The sequence below is a fragment of the Salvelinus alpinus genome, chromosome 36, assembly GCF_045679555.1.
Source record: "Salvelinus alpinus chromosome 36, SLU_Salpinus.1, whole genome shotgun sequence".
NCBI classification, from domain to species: Eukaryota; Metazoa; Chordata; class Actinopteri; order Salmoniformes; family Salmonidae; genus Salvelinus; species Salvelinus alpinus.
Window position 1 is genome coordinate 13,370,257 of NC_092121.1, and position 20,540 is coordinate 13,390,796.

The following is a 20,540-nucleotide window of genomic DNA, read 5'->3' on the forward strand; positions in this document are numbered from 1 at the left end:
TCTCATAACCTAGTATCAGGGTGTGAGTAAGAGAATAATTTTATGGTTTTTATTGAATCATCATTAAGCATGCCTCATTATCATGCTAATCAGTGAGTGACCTGTGTGAGGAGGGTTGCGCACATAAAAGGATAGTTCAAACTTGCAACTAACATTCTACTCTCTGTATCTCAGGAAATAAGGTTATCTTGTCCGATCCCAGTCCGTCTTGCATCTCAAACCACATTCAGGGCCGCTTTCACCACCAGTGACAACATGGCAATGCCGATGGTAAGTCTCGTTAACTTTCATGCTTTCATGTGCTGATACTTTTATTCCACACAGTTACTTACTGAAGAGGCTGTGTTTATACAGGCAGCCCAAATCTTATCTTTTGTGGAAAAATATCAGAACTGGGCTGCCTGTGTAAACGCAGCCATAGTGGCCTACATGCTTACTGCACTCAGATATGTGTTGCTGAGTGAATTAATTTAAATGGTCAGGCCCTTGAGTCTTATGTTTTGTGTTTTGACAACATGGTATTTGTTGAAAAAGTAATCTATGCATGTGTTGAGGTTCGTTCCTTGTTTCTTGTCAATCGTTGGCTCATTGGTAAAATTAGAATTCAGACAATATCTTCAATTAAATCAATCAAAAACCTTTATTAATGCAATTGCAGACAGAAGTTGACAACAGGAACATAGCATGCATGTTTCCGAGTAAGTTCTGCAAAATAGAAAAGGGTCCGAGTTGTTTTATTATGCCTGCAGTCATATATCTTAGTGATGTCACTGCCTACGTCATTACCTTCTACTCATGAGACCAAACCCATGCCTACACAACTATACCAACAAGAGTTTCAGTGTTATCTAAAGGCTCAACAGTAAATGTCCACTCCCTAAGTTGATTTATAGTGGAATGTCTGACTCGTCTCTTATCTCTTTCACTCCCCTGCAGAGTTCTGTCTCAGTCACAAATCTCTCAGACCGTTTCTTTATAAGAGGCAGAGACTTAGAAAAGACTGTGGAACAATATTAAACCTCTATAATTAATATAAATATATATTGTTAATCTGTAGTCTAGGACCCTATAAATGTAAGGAGGGAGGGGTCTTATAACCCTATAAATGTAAGGAGGGAGGGGTCTTATAACCCCCCCCTTCTATAAATACAACATACGCATAATCAATTATTATAATACATCAAACATTTGGTACAGCCCCTATCATGACCCCAAGGTGAACCCGACACATGCACTGTACATAGTCATTCCAATGATTATTAAAAGTCAGTCATTAAATATTTTATAACCCAACATGACATATTAATATACAAAATCCCTTTTACCTTATGTTCAAAAGCACTCAATTTAATTATATGGTTCTTCATAGGAACTTGAGCTGAAGCATGTGGAGCTGAGAGCTGGAGACCAGTTCAAAGTACAGGGGAGGACTATGGATGCGGCTGAGAGGTACATTTAAAACATTTAAAAATAAATCTTATTTACAATGATGGCCTACCCCAGCCAAACCCGGCCCAATTGTGCACCGCCCTATGGGACTCCCAATCACAGCCGGACGTGATGCAGTGACGCCTCTTGCACTGAGATGCAGTGTCTTAGACCACTGTGCCACTCGGGAGCTGCATTTAACAGTTTTTTGTGTTTATATCACACAGAGGGACCCATAAGATTAATATATGCATAAAAAATAAAAAAACTACCAGTTTCACAAATGATTGCTCAAAAGAGGAGAGGACGGACCAGAGCATGGTTTTGTTTTGGTATACTGTATGTGTGAAATCAATTAATGTTAGACAGACATGTATTAGGGTTTCTGGAATGATGTGATTTCTATTTCCCATATCCAGGTTTCAGATCGACCTGGGCTGTGATGAAGACCACCTGGCACTGCACTTTAACCCACGCTTCAATGATGACACTGATGGTACTGTGCTCGTGTGCAACTCAAAGATTGCCGGCTGCTGGGGTGATGAGAAGAGGGAGATCCACAATCCACTCCAAAGGGGTTCTACATTCAAGGTGTGAAAATGGAGGTTGAAAATATGGAGGGAGGGGGGTTTGGTCCTGGCTATAAAAATGGAGAATCTTGGGCATAGTGTTTCAGGTGTTCAATATAACAGAAACAATTAGGGCCTATGTCCATGTAATCTCCTGCTAGTATCGTTTTAAGGAAACTAGCGCTAATACACTGCACAGTGCTTACTCCAGCTTGTTCGTTGCAATTGGCCATGTGGGTGTAAGGGTGAATGTGCTACAACACTAATGATGTAAACAAATGGGGTTTCTCCCTCTCAAGATTGTGCTGAAGCTGACGGGCGACATGTTTGAAGTGGAGATGCCTGATGGACAGGAGATCCAGTTCCCCAATCGTGAGGGCCTAGACGTCATTACCTACATTCGTATCAAAGGAGACCTCAAACTTACTTCTTTCAAAATCTACTAGACCCCAATATATGAGGGGTGATTTAGTTAGATCAATGGGTTAGGACTATGTTGACATTGTAAACATGAACATAGTCAGAAACTGAAAAACCTCTTGGCAATGTGCCCTTGAGCAATGTACAATGAAGCACCCCTTTTATTATTCTAATCAGCTGTGCCATCATGTTTGTGCCATCATGTCTGTATGTTTTTACTATTTGAGCTCCCCTTAGATTTTCTTCAAGCTTTCAATAGCTTGCTGTTTTGTGAACTTCCTCCATTCAATTGGAATTTCACCTCTGCCCTGGAATTTTTTGTCATAAAACCTTTCCAGGTCTTTTTGAAATCGACAAACAAACCACTTCCAGTACGGAAGTTCAGAGAGGTCTGGTGTGATGCTCCAATCAACAAATCTTGGGCCAGCGTTTCTGTATTCTTTCCAAAGATATGTATCCTCTGATTCATGGGATGGGTAAAACCGGCCATTACTTGTTACTGAAGTTGTGCAAAAATCAATGCTAAATTCTACTGTGTCTCTGAAGTGGCATCCATTGATTCCAATAGGGCGATGAAAAGGGACATTGTGATCCTTCGGTTGGTGCCCCTCCATGGTGTTTGTGCAGATGGCTTTACAGAAGGGACACTGTACCCAGCAACAATCACAAAAGTGTTTGATCAGAATCTCATCTGGCCTCTCCCTGAACTGCTTCATGTCCAGGAGTGACACATTGCTGAGGCTTCTGTTGATCTCCATGATTCTGTTGGCAAGACCTTCCCTTACCTCTTTTTTGAGGAAGTCAAAGTCGGTTATGTCACAGAAATCACTGAAATGCTTTTCAGCAAATTTCAGCTCATCTTTTAGAGCACTGGAAAACTCTCTAAGCCACATGTTGGTGTCTCCATTCTTGTTTTTGACCATCTTTGTTGCTGTATGCACTGCGTGGCTCACACGCTGCTCTTTAACTTTTATGTTCCCTTCAATCAAGGCAAGGACTTTGGACCTTTCTGTGAGCATATATTTCTCTGCAACCTCTCTAATAAATTTCTCAAAGTGTTTCCTTGGGTTTTGAATGTAGGTCATGAACTTGTCAAAGTTCTCCTTCTCCGCCAGTGATATCAGGATGTGTTTCTCCATGTTAGACCTGTTTCCACTGAATGGAGGGTGACTTAATTGCATTTCTCCAGCCAAGTCAATGGCCGTCTGGTCATAGACCGCCTGTACAATCGATTCTTTTAGTGTGTTGCAAATTAACTCACCAAGCACAGCTGCAGTTGAGGACCCTTTGCAGTATCTCTTGAAAATCTTGTTGTACTGTGGCCTCTTCTGCTCCAGGTAAGTAAGGGCATCATTGTTGCTTCTGAATTTGCTATGGGAATCTGCTAACTTACTTCCTGCAAGCTCACACACATGAAGTGAAAGATCAATCGTAAACTCCTTCTTGAATGAATATTTTCTTATCTTCGATTCAAATTCCTTCACGCTTTCTTTGACATGAGTTGCTATTTCTTGCATGTAACTGTCATTGTATCCCATCTTTTCTATGGGCTTTGTCTCGATTATCTTCTGGCTTTGTTTGACAACATCATTGGTGAATGCTCTTATCAATTCCTGATCTGTGTATGTTAGAATGTTGCTTGGACCAATGTGGTCAATTGTCTTAAACCCCCAAAAACTCTTAAAAGCACCCCACACATTATTTTTCTGCAATTGGTCATTGTTTGGCTTCCTTTGAGCATCTTTTGAGTGCTGATCGTCGTTAAAAAGATCTTGGTGCTTGGATACAATTGCATAGTTCGAATAACTCCCCAAGGTACACATCTCATGGTACATTCCGCAACTTTTCCGATCATGTACAAGAGACGATTCATTACCGATCTCTCCAAGGATATAAGTCACATCATCCGATATGTTTATGTCCTTAATGGGAGGTGCATCTTTGGTCAACTCAGCAACCCACACTCCCCAAAGAGTATTGAATTCATTCTCAAGTTGTTTTTCATCCTTTGCCTTGTCCTTCAGTTTTGAGGCAAGTTCTTTGCTCTTTTGGAAGAGCTTGTTTTCATACTGTGTCTTCTTGTCATCCAGCTTTTTGCGCGCATCCCTCTGCTGAATAACCTCCTCTAACTTTCTTTTTGCTCCCTTCACAAGTTCATCATAAAGCTCACACATTTTGGTTTGAAATCTCCCTCGCCACTGAATCAACATTTCTTTATCTCTGTGTTCATCAAAGTACTTTTCCATTGATTTGTCCACTTCTTCACGAGTCTTTCTCATTTCTTCAACAAGGTAATGTCTCTCAACCCTGTGAAGTTTTCCATTTTCGATTCGATTGTGCAGTTGATTTTCAATGCTTAGCATGGCACTCCTGAGAGTCCAGATCCATTTTCCATACTGAATCTCAAGTTGTCTGTAAACTGCAATTTCTAGTGTGTTTTTGAAGCTGAACACAAAGTTTTCATTCAGCAGGGCATTCCAAAGGTCTTGGATACTGCTTTTGAACTGTGATAATGTCATGCCAAAAGACTTTGATGTTTTAGAGAAGATTGTTTTCCTTAGCTCCTGGACATTCTCACTGTAGCATGGGTTTGGTGGGGCCATGGGTGGGCTGCCCTCCCACAGCTGGGAAAAGTATTTCACATCTCTTTGTATGTCAAATGCAATGACATCGCTGAAACACTCTGCATTACTGTCCTCTTCTTTGGCAGCTAACTGGGTCATCTCGTCTAGTTTGTCCTGTAAGCGCCTCTTTCCCTCCATGTTTTTCTCTCCAGCCATGATGTCTCCAACATTCTGGTGCACAAACACACAACTTGGAGACAGATTAATTTTTTTCATCCTCATGAAGGCCTGAACAGCTATCTGAATGATGTCCTGCATCTCAGCAGGATTCTCTCCAAATATGTTGATCAAGGTCATGTTTCCAAGGCCAATGACAAAAGTTGCAAGTTCATTGTCATGGTGCACTGTTGCCTTTCCTGCCAACTCTAAAGCTCGAAGTCCCTCAGTGTCAACAACAAGAACATAGTCAAACCTAAAGTCATCTTTCATCTCCTCGGTCACTTTCACCAGCTGCATGAAAGCACCTCTGGTACACCTTCCAGCACTTACTGCGAATTGCAGTCCAAACATTGCATTCAGCATTGTAGATTTCCCAGTGCTCTGGATTCCCAAAATGGACAAAACAAAGACTCTCTGATCTCCTAGTTTCTTGATAACTTCATCTAAAACCCCATTAATCCACATCAGTGGCACATGAGCTGCGTCACCATCCATTAGTTCCATTGGGTGTCCCGATATCATAAGTTCTGCCGCAAGCTCTGGAAGGTAAGACACGGTCACCTTACTTTCTCCTTTGCTTTGCCTGGCCACAGATGCATGGGCTTCATAGATCTGTCCCATTTCCCTTAGGATATGTTCAAATCCGAAGGTTGCTGCTTGCAGCTTTCCTGATATTTTTTCCAGCTCCATTTGTCTCATTTTCAGTTGCTCTGATTTATCATGCTTCTTTCTCAAAGCCAGGACCTCGGACCACTTTTCATCATATTTGTGATGAAGGTCTGAGAGCTCATCCGAGGACAGGTCATCCAGTAGTATCCATACCCACTTGAGGAAATATAATTTTTCTTTTTCTCCCAGAGATCGTAGACTTGTGATAAACATCTGCATGAGTTCAGTAAAGGCAACTTGATGTTGATGGTGTCGAATTTGCATCATTTCATGCTGTATTTTACTTCTTTCCATCTCTAGATTCCCTTGGAGACGATAAAGGTCTTTATTTTTTTGACACCAATCATGCCACAGCCTTCCTTGACATGGAATAAATTTTTCTTTGATCTTGGACAGTTCCATTTCCTTAAGCAGATCCGTAATCTGCAGAGCATTAGTCTTCCCTACTTGGCAATCTTCATCATCCTCATCTACCCTGAACCCTGAGTACTCTGCCATGTCCTCAAGTTTGAAGGAGCAACATGGTCTTGACAAATTATTTCTAATGATCCTTTTTAGTTCCTCAGACACATCTGACTGATTTCTGTCTCTCAAACCCATTTTGTACTTTCCCTTTTTAATTTCAGTTGCAACAGAATCCTCTTCAGTGAGCAGACATATCAGAGGTTTAGAAGACTTGAACAGCTCCTGCACGATTGCCATACTTTTGTCGCCTTTTCCAAGACTTGGTAAAAGGATAACATTGACTGAGGCTTTTTCAATCAGTATGTCACGCTGAATTTCTTTCACAATTGCGTCACCATGGAGATTACAGAATGCAACACAGTCAGTGAAAATATCATTGGGCTTCCCAGCAGGACAATACCATGCAATCTCTACCACCCCATCCATTAGGAGGCAGGTTTTACTGCTTCCTGGACAGTGTCTGTGGAAGAATGTGCTGTGACGTTGGTTGATCAAGTTGCTCATCAGCTGAGATTTTGATGAGGACACAGAACCAAGCCTAAAGAATGACACCATAGGTGTTTCTGCCTTGTAAATAGGCATACTTTGGCTGGTGAGCATATTAGAGTCATTAGTGGACTTCCAGGTTTTTCTGATTTGTCGAAATGTCCACAAAGGGCATTCAATCTCTTCGGTGAAGGGATTTGGCACAAGCAAAGGCAAGGCATACTGACACAAGGACAGCTTTGTGACCATGAACTGCCGAAGGAAACTGTCTGAACAGTGAAACACTGCCATCTGGACGTCCATTGGGTGAACATGCGTGTTCCTCTTTATATCACCAGAGTCTGTGTTCTTGTTGAAAAGGGCATCAAAGGCACTTTCTTCTGTTTCTGCATTATCATTTCTGTTGTCATTTGTGTCATGCATCTCACTATTCTCATCTCTTACAGGAATGTACCTGGCTCTGTAGTCCAGCATCAACAACCTTTGTAGGAAAGTATGAGCAAGTTTGTTCTCTGTTTGGGGTTCGTGTTGATGTTGAGCAGAAGAGCCAATGTTCAGGAAGTCTGCAGTTGTCAACTTATCTTGATATTTATCTTGAAGGTGAAGTCTACACATGAGCTCTTCTACTTTTGCTAGTTGTATATTTTCTGGGATGTTTTTTTCAATTAAACTCCCGTCGATTTCCTCAAGTATCTTTTCTTCTCCCTTTAACGTTAACCAAACACATTTTAATAGCTTAGTAAGTCAAAACATCTGCCGTACTATCAACACACATACTTAAGAGTGACGCAGAGTGATATTTAAGAGATACAGTCTCTAGTATAAGTCTACATACCCCTTGCAGTCTCACATTTTGCAGCCTTAAAAAGGGATTAAATTAGATTTTTTCCCTACCGATCTACACAATCTACTCCACATTTTCAAAGTGAAAGAAAAATTAAAGAATAGTGTCAATTTATTACAAATAAAAAAACAAAGATGTCTTGATTGCGTATGTCTTCACACCCCAGAGTAATAATTGGTGGAAGCACTTTTGGAAGCCATTACAACCTTTTACCTGGGCTTTGGTCCTTTCATATTTATTTTGATCCTGACAAACTCCCCAGTCCCTGCTGGTGACAAGCATACCCATAACAGGATGCTGCCACCAAAATAGTTGAAAATACTGTAGGGTTTCACTCTGTGTTGTATTGGATTTGACCCAAGCCTGTAGATTTTAATCTAGGCCAAAAGGTTATTTTATTTTTCATATTGTCTTGCAGGATTACTTAACAGCCTTGTGCAAACAATGGATGATTTGGAGTGGATTTTTTAATCACAGGATTCCTCCTTTTCACTTTGTCATACAGGTCAGTAATGTGGAGTGGATGCAATGTTGTTGATCCTATCTATTTCCTCAGTATTGTGGTGGTAGCATCATTTTATGGGCATGGTTGTCACCGGCAGGGACTGGGGAGAATTTTATTTTTCAGCAAGACAATTACACAAATGGGAATGCCAAAGACACCAGAATGGCTTTCCGATAGTTGTTCAGTGTTCCTGAATGGTCCAGTCTCAGTCCTGACTTAAATCTGCTTGAAAATCAGACACAAGGTTTGAATATTGCTATCAATGATTCCCAACCAAAATTACTGAGCTTGAGCAATATTGTTGTGCAAAGTTGGTAGAATCTTATTCAAAATGATTAACAACTGACAAAGATGCTTCCACCATGTGTGAAGACATATGCAATCAAGACTTTTTTTTTTTTTCATTCATTTGGAAAGTGTTATATAATTTTTCTTTCAGTTTGAAAATGTGGATTAGGTTCTCTACATAAGTAGGGGAAATCGACTTTAATACTTGTTTTGATCGAATTTTAAGGCAGCAAAATGCAAAGACTGTACAAGGGGTGTGTAGAATTTCACAAGGCACTGTATGTGAGCTTACCAGAATTTGTGTAAGGTTTTTTCAAATTACCTTTTCTTTGTTTGCAAGACCATCTTCAGGCAAGTTATCTGGAACTGTAAGTAAGAGGGACAGGAAAAAGTAAAGTGTATATTAGACACGTACAGTATGATGAGCAGAACTTTTCCTAATGTCTCAATCTTTGTGGCATTGATCACTTTTTTACAGGACATGAAAGTTACCATTGTCAACCAAGCTTTCCTAACAACACATAGAGGATTTCCCCCTATCTTCACATGTGAATCTGTTTACACACTTATCCCACTGTTGTCAATAGCTAGTCTCGGAAATCCGAGACCTAGGGCAACAGCAGATTGCCCTAAAATCACAAGTTGGGGTGGGCGGGGCTTAAAATGTGAGCACAAATTGTGATCTTGAAAAATAATTGCCTCATATATATGACAGAGGCGGACACAATGTGGACGCAGATAGCTAGGCTAATTATAGCCTCAGCCAGTCAGTAGGGGAAAACTTGTAAAGTTACAGTGCCTTCAGAAAGTATTTACACCCCTCAACTTTTTCCACATTTTGTTGTGTTACAAGGTGGGATTAAAATGGATTTGTCATTTTTTGTCAACAATCTAAACAATACTCTAATGTCAAAGTGGAAGGAAAATTCTAACATTTGTAAAAAAATAAATATATACAGTACCAGTCAAAAGTTTGGACACACTTACTCATTCAAGGGTTTTTCTTTATTTTTACTATTTTCTACATTGTAGAATAGTGAAGACATCAAAACTATGAAATAACACATATGGAATCATGTAGTAATCAAAAAAGTGTTAAACAAATCAAAATATATTTTATATTTGAGAGATTCTTCAAAGTAGCCACCCTTTGCCTTGATGACAAATCACATGTGGCGTTCCACAAGTTTCGATTTTGGGTCCGGTACTGTTCAGTTTATATATGTTACCCCTTGGCAGAGTTATCAGAAAGCCCAGCATTGATTTTCACTGCTACGCAGACGATACACAACTTTACATTTCTGTGTCACCAGAGGATTTTAGATCCACTGAAAAATTATTAGACTGTATTAGTGATTTAAATACTTGGTTGGCTCATAACTTCCTCCAGTTAAAGACCAAGGTATTTATTGTTGGAGCCAAAGCACAGAGAGAGAATCTAGCCGCACATTTGAATTAACGGGCAATAAAGATAAAACACCAGGTAAAAAACCTTGGTGTTATTTTCAATTCTGGACTACATTTTGAGTCACACATTAGGAATGTGATCAAAATAGCTTTTTACCACCTGAGGAACATTGCCAAGGTGCGGCCGTTTCTCTCTCAGTCTGATACAGAGAGACTCACCCATGCTTTTATTACAAGTAGGCTTGACTACTGTAATGGTCTCCTGTCTGGTCTACCCAAGAAAGCCATTGGTCAACTGCAAAACATACAGAATGCTGCAACACGGGTACTGACCAAGACCAGACAGAGAGCAGACATTACAGTGGTTTAAAGGTCTCTGCACTGGCTGCCTGTGAGTTTAAGAATTAATTTTAAGATTCTTCTATTCGTTTTTAAATCAATCCACGATTGTGCACCCCAATACATGTCAGACATGCTTTTATGTTATGTACCCAGTAGGTCCCTCAGGTCCTCTGGCAGTGGCCTTTCAACTATCCCAAAGCCTAGGACCAAGAGGCATGGAGAGGCAGCCTTTAGTTATTATGCCCCTAGCCTCTGGAATAGCCTCCCATAGAACATGAGGGGGGCTGAAACTGTGAACATATTTAAAATAGATCTTAAAGCACATCTTTTTAGCTTTGCTTTTCCATCGGGTGCTTTTTAGTTGTTCAGTTTGTGTCATTCTTTAGTTTTTTATCTTATGTTTGTTGTGTAGTAAATATTTCAGCTTTTATTTTCAATGTTTTTTATTCGTTTTTTTCCTGTAAAGCACATTGCGTTTCATTCCATTTATGAAATGTGCTGTTTAAAGCTTGATTTGATTTGCATGTAAACGTGGTCAATGACAATCCCCAAATGTCATTACACTTTTTGGTGTTTTGTAACAGATGTCTCTTTCCATTCATCAAATGGTGTGAGTGCACAGTGCACTGTTTGGATCTGGAATTATTTTGGAGTGGATGAACATGTGCAGGTAGCCGACTTTTTGAAGTGATTTGTTGCACAATAAGATGAAAACATCATAACTGGATGTGTTCATGCCAAATTAAAAGGTAATAAAACATGTTTTACCCTTAAATGACATGTACTTACTATTAGGCAAATAAAAAAGCAGGCCCACTCAAGCGCGTGCACACATAGGGGGTCTATTGAAAAAAATAGACCCCCCCCGAATGTCACGGTATAATTCGCACTCTGCCTATCTTAATATGCAAGATATAGACCGGGAAACAGTTTTTGGGTATCGTCAACGATCGGGGTAAGTGTGTGTAGACGGAGCCACATGTCAAGATGGGGAAAATCCTCCTACAGGACTTACCTGATGCAGTTTTCTCCTCGCTTTGTGATCGGTCACCCCAATCTGTTTTCAGTTGCCGTTTCCTGATCTCTTCATCATACATTTCTCCTGTGTAGCAGCATAGATCATTTTCAGACACCATGAGGTCTATCTGTTCAAGTAATGTTGAAATCTCGATTGGATCATTCATACTCTTTTTGCAGGTGAGATACCTATTTCCACACATTTCTATGAGATCCATCAGATCATTGTTGTCCTTTAGATCACCCAACCCAAAGTCTTGGTCATTCTTGTGGGTAAAGACGATTATTGTAAAGGCAAGGGCTCGCTCTCCAAGCATTCTTTCCAGCCACCCCACTCCCATTTTGAATTCATCAATATGCTGACCCAATGGTAGAAGTAAGAGGACAGCATTGATACCCTGCTTATGCACAAGTGGACCTATGTGATTCTCCTGGGTAAGTTCAGAACTCTGCAAGCCCAGCATGTTGATGACAGAGACACAACGACCGGACAAATCATACATCCTGGGTGCTATCTGTGAGAGTTCTGCTGCTGGTAGATCATCTTGACCAAGAAGGAGATTTCCAGATTCAATCTCCATAGAATCAGTGCCACCAATCAATGCAATTGTCAGAACAGGTGTCACTGAACAATTATTATAAGAACAATTAAATATACATACTGTAAGTTAGCTGTAAATCATGTACAATGCTATGACATGATGGTTGACTAAAACAATCTCACCTGTCTTACTTCTAATTGTAAGTTGCTCTGGATAAGAGCATCTACTGAATTACTAAAATGTAAATTTCTTACTGCTTTGTGCGAAATTAGAAGACGTTGTGATTTCTGTCTTTTCTTCATCAGTCTTGGTTGTCTTGTCATCCTGTTGGTCGCTGTGTTGACTCTCAATGTCTGTGATGTCAAGGGCCTCAGGCTCCAACTGTAGAAATAGTTGCTGTGGATGTATCATGGGAGTATCAAAATACATATCTGGATTACATAATTTGAGTACAAACATTTATACAAGTATTTTGTTAAAGTTACTGTGTAAATTAAAAGGTAGTGATCAGATTACATTTACTTCAGACCCAAGGTTTGGGAAAAATGGGAATGCCCTTGTCATGCAAATTCTGCATAGGTCTGCGCAAATATTAATAACATATTGAAAAGATGAGTAAGTTATTTCAGAATCTAGCAGATTCATTAACTACCAACAACAGCTGCAAATCCCAATGAAACTACATCATGTTTTGATGTTCACTTTCTTGGCTTTGTCTAACAACACTATCATGAATCTAGAAAATAGGTTTTGTGGGTCAGAGTGCAGTATATATTTAGTTTCATAGCACAAACGTTTGCTAGCAAGTTTCTCACACTGTCTTTAGCTGTGGTCTGCCAGGGCAAGTCCAGGAGGGATGCCTAGCAGTGATCCCACTTCCCAATTTCAGAACACTATCTTCACTGTCCTAGATGGGTATTTAGGTTCTGGTCAAATCACCAAAAAATAACACGACTTTTGGGCTATTCAACACCCTAAAATTGCCGCTTTCTATGCCGAAATTACACAATAATGTTACAAAACCTCCAGGGCGTCCGTCCTATTGTAGCGGCATTGATGCAGTAACGGTCCCTTTATCAACTTTTGACTTTTTTTATTAGAACACTCGCAGAACAGCTCCCCTCCTTTGTAAAGGACACCAGCAGTATGATCTCTATTATTGAACCTCTTGATTCTCTCCCTGTGAATACTTTGTTAGTTACTTTTGATGTTGAGTCGTTATACATGAATATTCCACACGGGGGCGGTATTGAAGCCATGAAACATTTTCTTCTGCAACGTGACCCTAATGAACTACCTTCCAGGGCATGCATTATAACATTTACTGAAATAGTACACACACGTTTAGAAACTATTTCATGTTTATAAATGATTTCTTTATTCAGACCAAGAGTACTGCTATGGGATCATCCATTGGCTACTAACTATGCTAATTTGTATGTGAAACAGTACTCAATACTCTCAAAAAATATGTATTGCCTAACATTATTATATGGAAACGGTACATTGATATTTTTGTTCTATGGAGGGGTGATGCAAAACAGCTCCAGCTGTTCCATGCTTTTCTTAACACTTGTTCTGAGCACCTGAGATTTACTATGCAATCTGGCACACGTCAAATCCGTTTCCTTGATCTTCTGATTGTGTGAGGATAATGTTCTATACACTGACATATACAGGAAACCTACTGATCGTAACAGTTTGTTGAGGGCTGATAGCTGTCACCAGCTTCCCTTGAAAAACAGTTTTCCCTACAGCCAATTCTGTCGAATCAAAATCATTTGCAAAAAAACTATCAGATTTCGACAGAAATATGGCTGAGATGCAAAGAAAATTAAAGGACAGCGGGTACAAAAATGGTCAGATTAAAATGTAAAAAAAGAAGCATTCATACTACCTGCTATTCAAAGTGCTCTGAACAAATTAAGGGTAATCGTTCGCAAATATTGGCACATTCTAAGATCGGTAATGTGTTTTCGGACATATTCTCGCGGGGCAGAAATCTCAGAGCACAATTGTTAAACTCTGATTTACCACCCCAAAACAACGCCTCTACCGGATGGAAACTACAAGTGTAATGGTTGCGCTCAATGCAATGGCACTTAAAAACGTAGCTCCTTCAAACACCCCCAAACAGGGAAACAAATCCCAATCAAAGGTGTTATCACGTGCTCCAATGATGCAGCTATTTATTTTATGAATTGTCATTGTGGTAAAACGAAGTGCGAATTAAAAGTATGAATCTCGGAGTATCGTAAAAACCAGTTGGGGCCCACTTTTTGGAATTGAACCACTCGATTTCGTCCCTACGTTATATCGGCACCGAACACGTCACCATCCCTATGAGAGGAGGTGACCTCGACAATTTATTGTTTAAACAAGAGGCTGCCTGGATCTTTAATTTAAAGACGCTTGCTCCCTTCGGTCTCAACCTAGACTTTGATCTGAAGCCATTCTTGTGATTATTGTGATTTTGCTATTCATTGGAAATATTTGTAGGCCTATGTAGCCAAATTGTATCTTTGATCGTATCCTATCCTTTTCAGTTTTTTTATATGTTCTATTTATATCTGTAAATTAACTAATGATATCAAGCCACACCCAGCCATGATTACAGACACATGTGTGTGTCCTTTTACACTATATAAACTAGTGACCCGCAGTGTTTGTCATTATACCCTGATTAAGACAGCTTGTCTGTCGAGATGTTGGTTATCAGGTTATTCAATTATTGCATCCTAGTGTGCGCTCTCCTTTTCAAGTGTTCTACTCCGCTTGCCAGCACCTCACCTAAACAGGTGTGCGTTTCTTTCGTCTCCAGATTTGCCTAGTAACACGTACCTCCGAGGGAGGCAACGGGTGTTCGAGCAGTAAGGGCTAACAAAGCTGTCTGTAGACGAAAGTCGGCAAATGAAGTCGTGGGGAGGTGCATCTGCGACAGCCGAAAGTCGGACTCTAGTGGTTTTCCAACAGCAAGGCTCAGATCAACATGGTAGCGTCAACTTAATTGCTATTGTTTATAAAAAAATGTTTTTGTACATTTCGAAATAAACTTTTCTATACACCCATATCACACACTTACAAACTGAAAACGTGCATACTAGTAATAGGTTAGAAACAGGCCTCAAATATAACTTTCATTTGTATCTGCTTTAGAATCGTGGAAAAGTTGGTTTCTGTTTAGGGTCACGCTTGTGTGGATCAAACAAAAACAATGATTGGTGTGTCACAAAAATACAGTAGACAGAGCCATGGATGCAAGGACTGACCATAATTTTAGACATCATTTAGCTTACTGGGATCTCCTTAAAATGTTGATATTTGGTTATGTTGACAACCAAATATAATTAAATAGCACATTTGTAATACAGAAAATAGCCTATTAACTTATTTACATGTTACCTAATTATATATCAATTAATGTAATGTGGCTCCCGAGTGGCACAGCGGTCTAAGGCACTGCATCTCAGTGTTAGAGGTGTCACTACAGACTCTGGTTCGATTCCAGGCTGTATCACAACCGGCCGTGATTGGAAGTCCCATAGTGCGGCGCACAATCGGCCCAGCGTCGTTAGGGTTTGACTGGGGTAGGCTGTCATTGTAAATAAGAATTTGTTCTTAAATTACTAACCTAGTTAAATAAAGGATAAACAGAAATAAATAAAATGTTGGATTCATGTCTCCATCTCTACCTAAAATCACAGTTAAAATTAGTTCCATCTGTGCCACTGGCTTAATCATATTCTTTAACTTAGATTTTTGACCCAGATGGAGACATGAATAGAGACATGAATCGAACATACAGTATCAGCCAAGAAGTAGATGCTATAGCCAAGTAAATCTTCTTCAGATGTTGATATTTGGTTGTATAGACAACCAAACACAATTCAATATCACTTTTGTAATACAGTAAATAACCTAAAATAACAGTATTTATTAAACCTTAAAATAAGTATTTATTCAACCTAAAATGAGTAAAACATCCATGGCCACATTTTGGGGTTACTGTAATTTGTAAATGTCTTCTTATATAATCCTAGAAAGCTTGCATGTTCAAGATGGCATGCGAAGGTCGCAGATCTATGGAGATCTTCTCAATTGCTCTGATGTTAAAGTCTGGTCTCATAGACTAGATGTAACATAGTAAATGTAAAACCGGGACACGGCAGAATTTTGAACAGGATGTACTTTTAATGCAATCTTAACCACAATTTAGGTTATTTGTTTTTGCTATTAGATGCAGCACAGTGATAACACATTCTGTTGTTCTATAAACAAAATATCAGATATTGTTTTCCCATTGGAACTTTGTTTTGCTTTTAAATGGTTGGAAGCGCAGTGATGACCCATTTAGGTGACAACTAAACCAGAAATCTGACATTGTTTTCCATTGGAATTTAGTTGTGCTTTTAGATGATTGAAAGCATAGTGATAACACATTGGGAAATCAACAAATATGTGGCTGTCTTTTTGAGTGGGTGATTAAAGGTTGTAATTACATTTTACATATTTAGCAGACACTCTTATCCAGAGCAACAATTAAGGTTAAGTGCCTTGCTCAAGGGCACATCGGCAGATTTATCATCTAGTCGGCTCAGAGTTTCAAACCAGCAACCTTTCGGTTACTGGCCCAATGCTCTAAACTGCTAGGCTACCCTGTTGTTCCCTCTCATTGATCAACATCTAAGCCAAATATTTCCCAATTGTCCACATTGAAATGATGTGCCCAGTAGAATGCTTGTCTCTTTGTCTCTGTTTTAATGATAATTTTCCTGATTTATTTGAGAGTCAATTCCTGACACTCTCTGTCTTGCTGTTCCTAACATGATGTTCCTCAGTTACTCACATGTTCTTCTCCTTGACATGTACACTCAGACGACGGCTCCAGTGCGTCTTCAGTCTTTGTCTCCATTTCCTTATTTTCCCCAGTCTCCATTATTAGCTGCTACTAGTCACTGCAACAAAACTTAAGAAAAATCAATCAGTTGTATATTATTATATTCACTTCAGTTACCTTACATCAAAACAAAACCTTTGTTAGTATTTTACTATATAAAGCAGCACTTCATTGAAAACAGTTTGGGTAATAGTAAATAATAAAATTCTACTGTATCAGCAGATTTAGTCGAATTTACACATTCTGTTCATGCTCACTTTCAGTTTATGATTTTTATTTGGTTCCCCATTAGCTGTTGAAGAAGCAGCAGCTATTCTTCCTGGGGTCCACACAAAACGTAGAACATGGCAAAATACACAACACTAATGGACAGGAACAGCAGCACAAATGTAATCTAAGGACACCATTTAAAAATATATATTTTTATCTAAGGACACTATGACGAAAGAAAAATACTGTCACGACTTCCGCCGAAGTCGGCTCCTCTCCTTTTTCGTGCGGCGTTCGACGATCAACGTCGAACGCTTTCTAGCCCTCGCCGCTCCATTTTTCATATTCCATTTGTTTTGTCTTGTTCCATACACACCTGGTTTTCATTCCCTAATCACACTGAATGTATTTGGTCCTCTGTTCCCCTCCATGTCTTTGTGTGAAATTGTTTTGATGTTATGTGGGTATTGTTACGCGCCAGACTTTTGTTTATGTTCCGTGTTTTGGGCACGTTTTATGTTCTTATGTGCTTTCGTTTGGACCGGAATAAAAAGTGCGCCTGTTAACTACACTCTGCTCTCCTGCACCTGACTTCGTCTCCAGTACACACCCTTAACAAATACGACTATTACAAAAAAGAAGAAGAAAGAAAATAAAGAAATAAATGAATAATGCTAAGAATAATGTGTGTGTAGAGTGTGTGTGTCTCTTCACAGTCTGCGTTGTTCCTTGAGATGTTGTTTAATCTGTTTTGTTTTTTACTGATTTTATTGCTTGCCTGAGTTACCTGAGGTGGAAGAGAATTTCATGTAGTCATTGTTCTATAGAGTATCAGTATCAGTGCAGTACATGTTGAGTGTCCTTCCCTATAAGTGTGCTGAAAGTCAGTTGTTAAATTAATCACAGAGAAATAGCATTGTCTCTGGTCAAACACAATCTTTTCTATAAGTTTGCTAGGAACTGGCAGCAAGCTGATTGGGCGGCTGTTAGAGCCAGCAAAGGGAGCTTTAACATTTTTGGGTAGCGGAATTACTTTAGCTTCCCTCCAGGTCTGTGGACAAACACTTTTCAAGATACATCACAAAGTACCATTGGGTTTTGTAATTGGTTTGCTTGAACAATGAAATTAGCTCCATAATAGATAACATGATTGGTTTAAATAGAACAATTATGTGAATCTTTACAGTGTCAAATTTGAGCTTGACTGTATGTCATTTGGTATGACATATTTACGAACACACAAATAAACATACAAATATACATATTGTGAGAGTTGAAAATATGTTTTGCTTGCTATGCAGGCTTCTGTGTGAGCTGAAGTTATAATACAGGTTGTGCAACATATAGTGTGACTAGCTGAAGAGGCCATGGTTAATATTGAGCGGAAACTGTATTTTGAGCCATTGACACATGCATAAAAGAAGTGTTGCAAATAGTCAATTTTAGGTTGGAACACAACAACAGGAACTGAGCCTGCGGCCGCAGTCTCTAGGATGCGATCACATAGATAATCTGCACAGCAACAACTATTTCTGTCAACTGGAGCGCCTGGGGGCTGGGACCAGCCTGTGCCCCAACGATAGGCTGAGTAAGTCTAAACCACACTCAGCCTCTACTCTGATAGGCCAGCTCAGAAGCGGGAACTATTTCTGTCAGAGTATTTGAGAAGCATCTTGTTAGGAACAGGAGAGTTCTCTGTTTTGCCCTGCGTGGTGTTACAGTGAACCCGTATATACGAAGATTGCATTTACCATTTATCGCTTGACTATAATAAAAAGACATATAACATATTTAGTGACTCCGTGTCGCAGTCTATCCTGATACCAGATACGATTGACGCAACCTAACAATATAAAGGATTAGTTGTTTTTTTTAAGTCATTGTTTCACCCCATCTATGTAAATTCATCTTTACATTAGAATGTTTTGTTTTTATGCAACCATGTTAATTATTATACACTACATGGTCCCTGTGTCATGCCCTGACCATAGAGAGCCCTTGTTTCTCTATGGTGTAGTAGGTCAGGGCGTGACTAGGGGGTATTCTAGTTTATAATTTCTATGTTGTGTTCTAGTTTATATTTTCTATGTTGGTGTTTTGTATGATTCCCAATTAGAGGCAGCTGGTCATCTTGTCTCTAATTGGGGATCATATTTAAGTAGCTATTTTTCCCACCTGTGTTTGTGGGATATTGTCTTGTGTTTGTGCATTTGCACCACGTAGTCACGTTTAGTTGTTCGTTTATTGATTTATAGTTTTTTTCTTTAAGTTTCACTTTGCAATAAATATGTGGAACTCAACATCCGCTGCGCCTTGGTCCCGTTCTTACGACAACCGTGACACCCTGTTGTCATTATTTACCTGATAGTACCCAATCTAATTGGTTTTGATTAAATGTTTGATTTGACAGTGTTTGATTTTATACTACTTACACTGTATTATACTACTTACACTGCCATACTACAGTTACCATGAGGTGCAACATAAACAAACATAAATTATAAAGGTTACTTACAGTTTGCAAAGTGATATCCATTTGTTGTCTGTTCATAATGTAGACTGAAGTGAACCTTTTATCCACATGATATTTATAAGGCCTTCAGTATCTGTCAAAACGTAATTTCCAGGAAATCACATGACCATGTGTAAATGAAACTTAAGATATTTGAGATGACAAAGTTCGGTTAGTAATCAGTACACTGTAACTAATACTGTTTATCGCAAGTCAAACATATAAGACATCCATAAAATTATATATTTTACGTGAATGTAAATTAAAAATGAAGTGCAAAGTTCCCAAAATCCTTTATTGGAGTGGTGGGGAAACAAAACTCATTAATTGTGTAATGCAGTATAAATTTGACCTCATTTAAAAGTTATATAGACTTTTGAGAATGCATACACCCACCCTGTCACATGATGAAGACAGAGTTTTTTTCTCAGTGACTCACCTTTATAAAGCAGATTTACAAGGATAATGCGTTTCGTTTGCTCTGAGAAACTGCATAGCATTGTGTGTGTGTGTGTGTGGCTGTGGTGGGTAGATGTAAAAGTGCAGTTGTGTTTATACATGTGCTTGTCTGTGAATGCTTTTGTGGAATGTCATCCTACTTGCACCAAGATAACCTCAGGTGTGTGTGTGCAGGAAGTAGTTGACAGAGAGAGAGGAAGAGATGCAGTGTCTTTGCTCTGAATTAAAATCAGCTCTGCCCAGTTCTATACAACAGGTGCCATGGAGTCCTCATCCTTGGTCATTGGGATCTCAGAAAGTGGAATTTGAGTGTTTAGCTTCTACATCTGAATGAAGGGACAAGATAGTATTGCCTTCTTTGTATGTCTAATGTAGTTTTTAGGACCAATTATGATGTTAATCTAGTAAATCTGTTCCCAAGTATTCCCTTGAATATGTAGAGAGACACGTGATAGTGTCTCAATGTATGGTATGAAAGGATTACGTTATATCCAAATACAATATCTGTCTGGTCTTACTTGCGGTCAATTTGCAGTGTACAAATGATTATCATATTTTTCCAGCCCCTATTCACTCAGAAATAAATCGTCCCACGGCTGAATTAAGTTACCCCTGGTCTATAGTGAATATCCATTCCTGGTTGAAAATCACTGTTACTTGTTTCTGTATATTTTCTGTATCCACTCAATGTGTCAAA

At 39.3% G+C, this 20,540-nt stretch overlaps 1 protein-coding gene across 5 annotated transcripts; it reads right to left on the reverse strand.

Moving 5' to 3' along the window:
* Positions 1-616: 616 nt before the first annotated feature.
* LOC139564880 (interferon-induced very large GTPase 1-like) lies at positions 617-19,722 on the reverse strand. 5 transcript variants are annotated; one of them, XM_071384729.1, is made up of 6 exons: positions 19,388-19,722; positions 16,612-16,731; positions 12,020-12,161; positions 11,222-11,308; positions 8,780-8,823; positions 617-2,008 (listed from the first exon to the last, which is right to left on the reverse strand). In XM_071384729.1, the coding sequence occupies exons 2-6, from the start codon at positions 16,699-16,701 to the stop codon at positions 1,907-1,909; spliced, it is 465 nt and encodes a 154-aa protein (XP_071240830.1). In that variant the 5' UTR covers positions 16,702-16,731; positions 19,388-19,722; the 3' UTR covers positions 617-1,906. The 5 variants fall into 5 exon arrangements, with proteins under 5 accessions (XP_071240830.1, XP_071240827.1, XP_071240829.1 ...); XM_071384726.1 differs by having other exon boundaries at positions 617-7,525; XM_071384728.1 differs by having other exon boundaries at positions 11,222-11,848.
* Between the last annotated feature and the right edge of the window lie 818 nt (positions 19,723-20,540).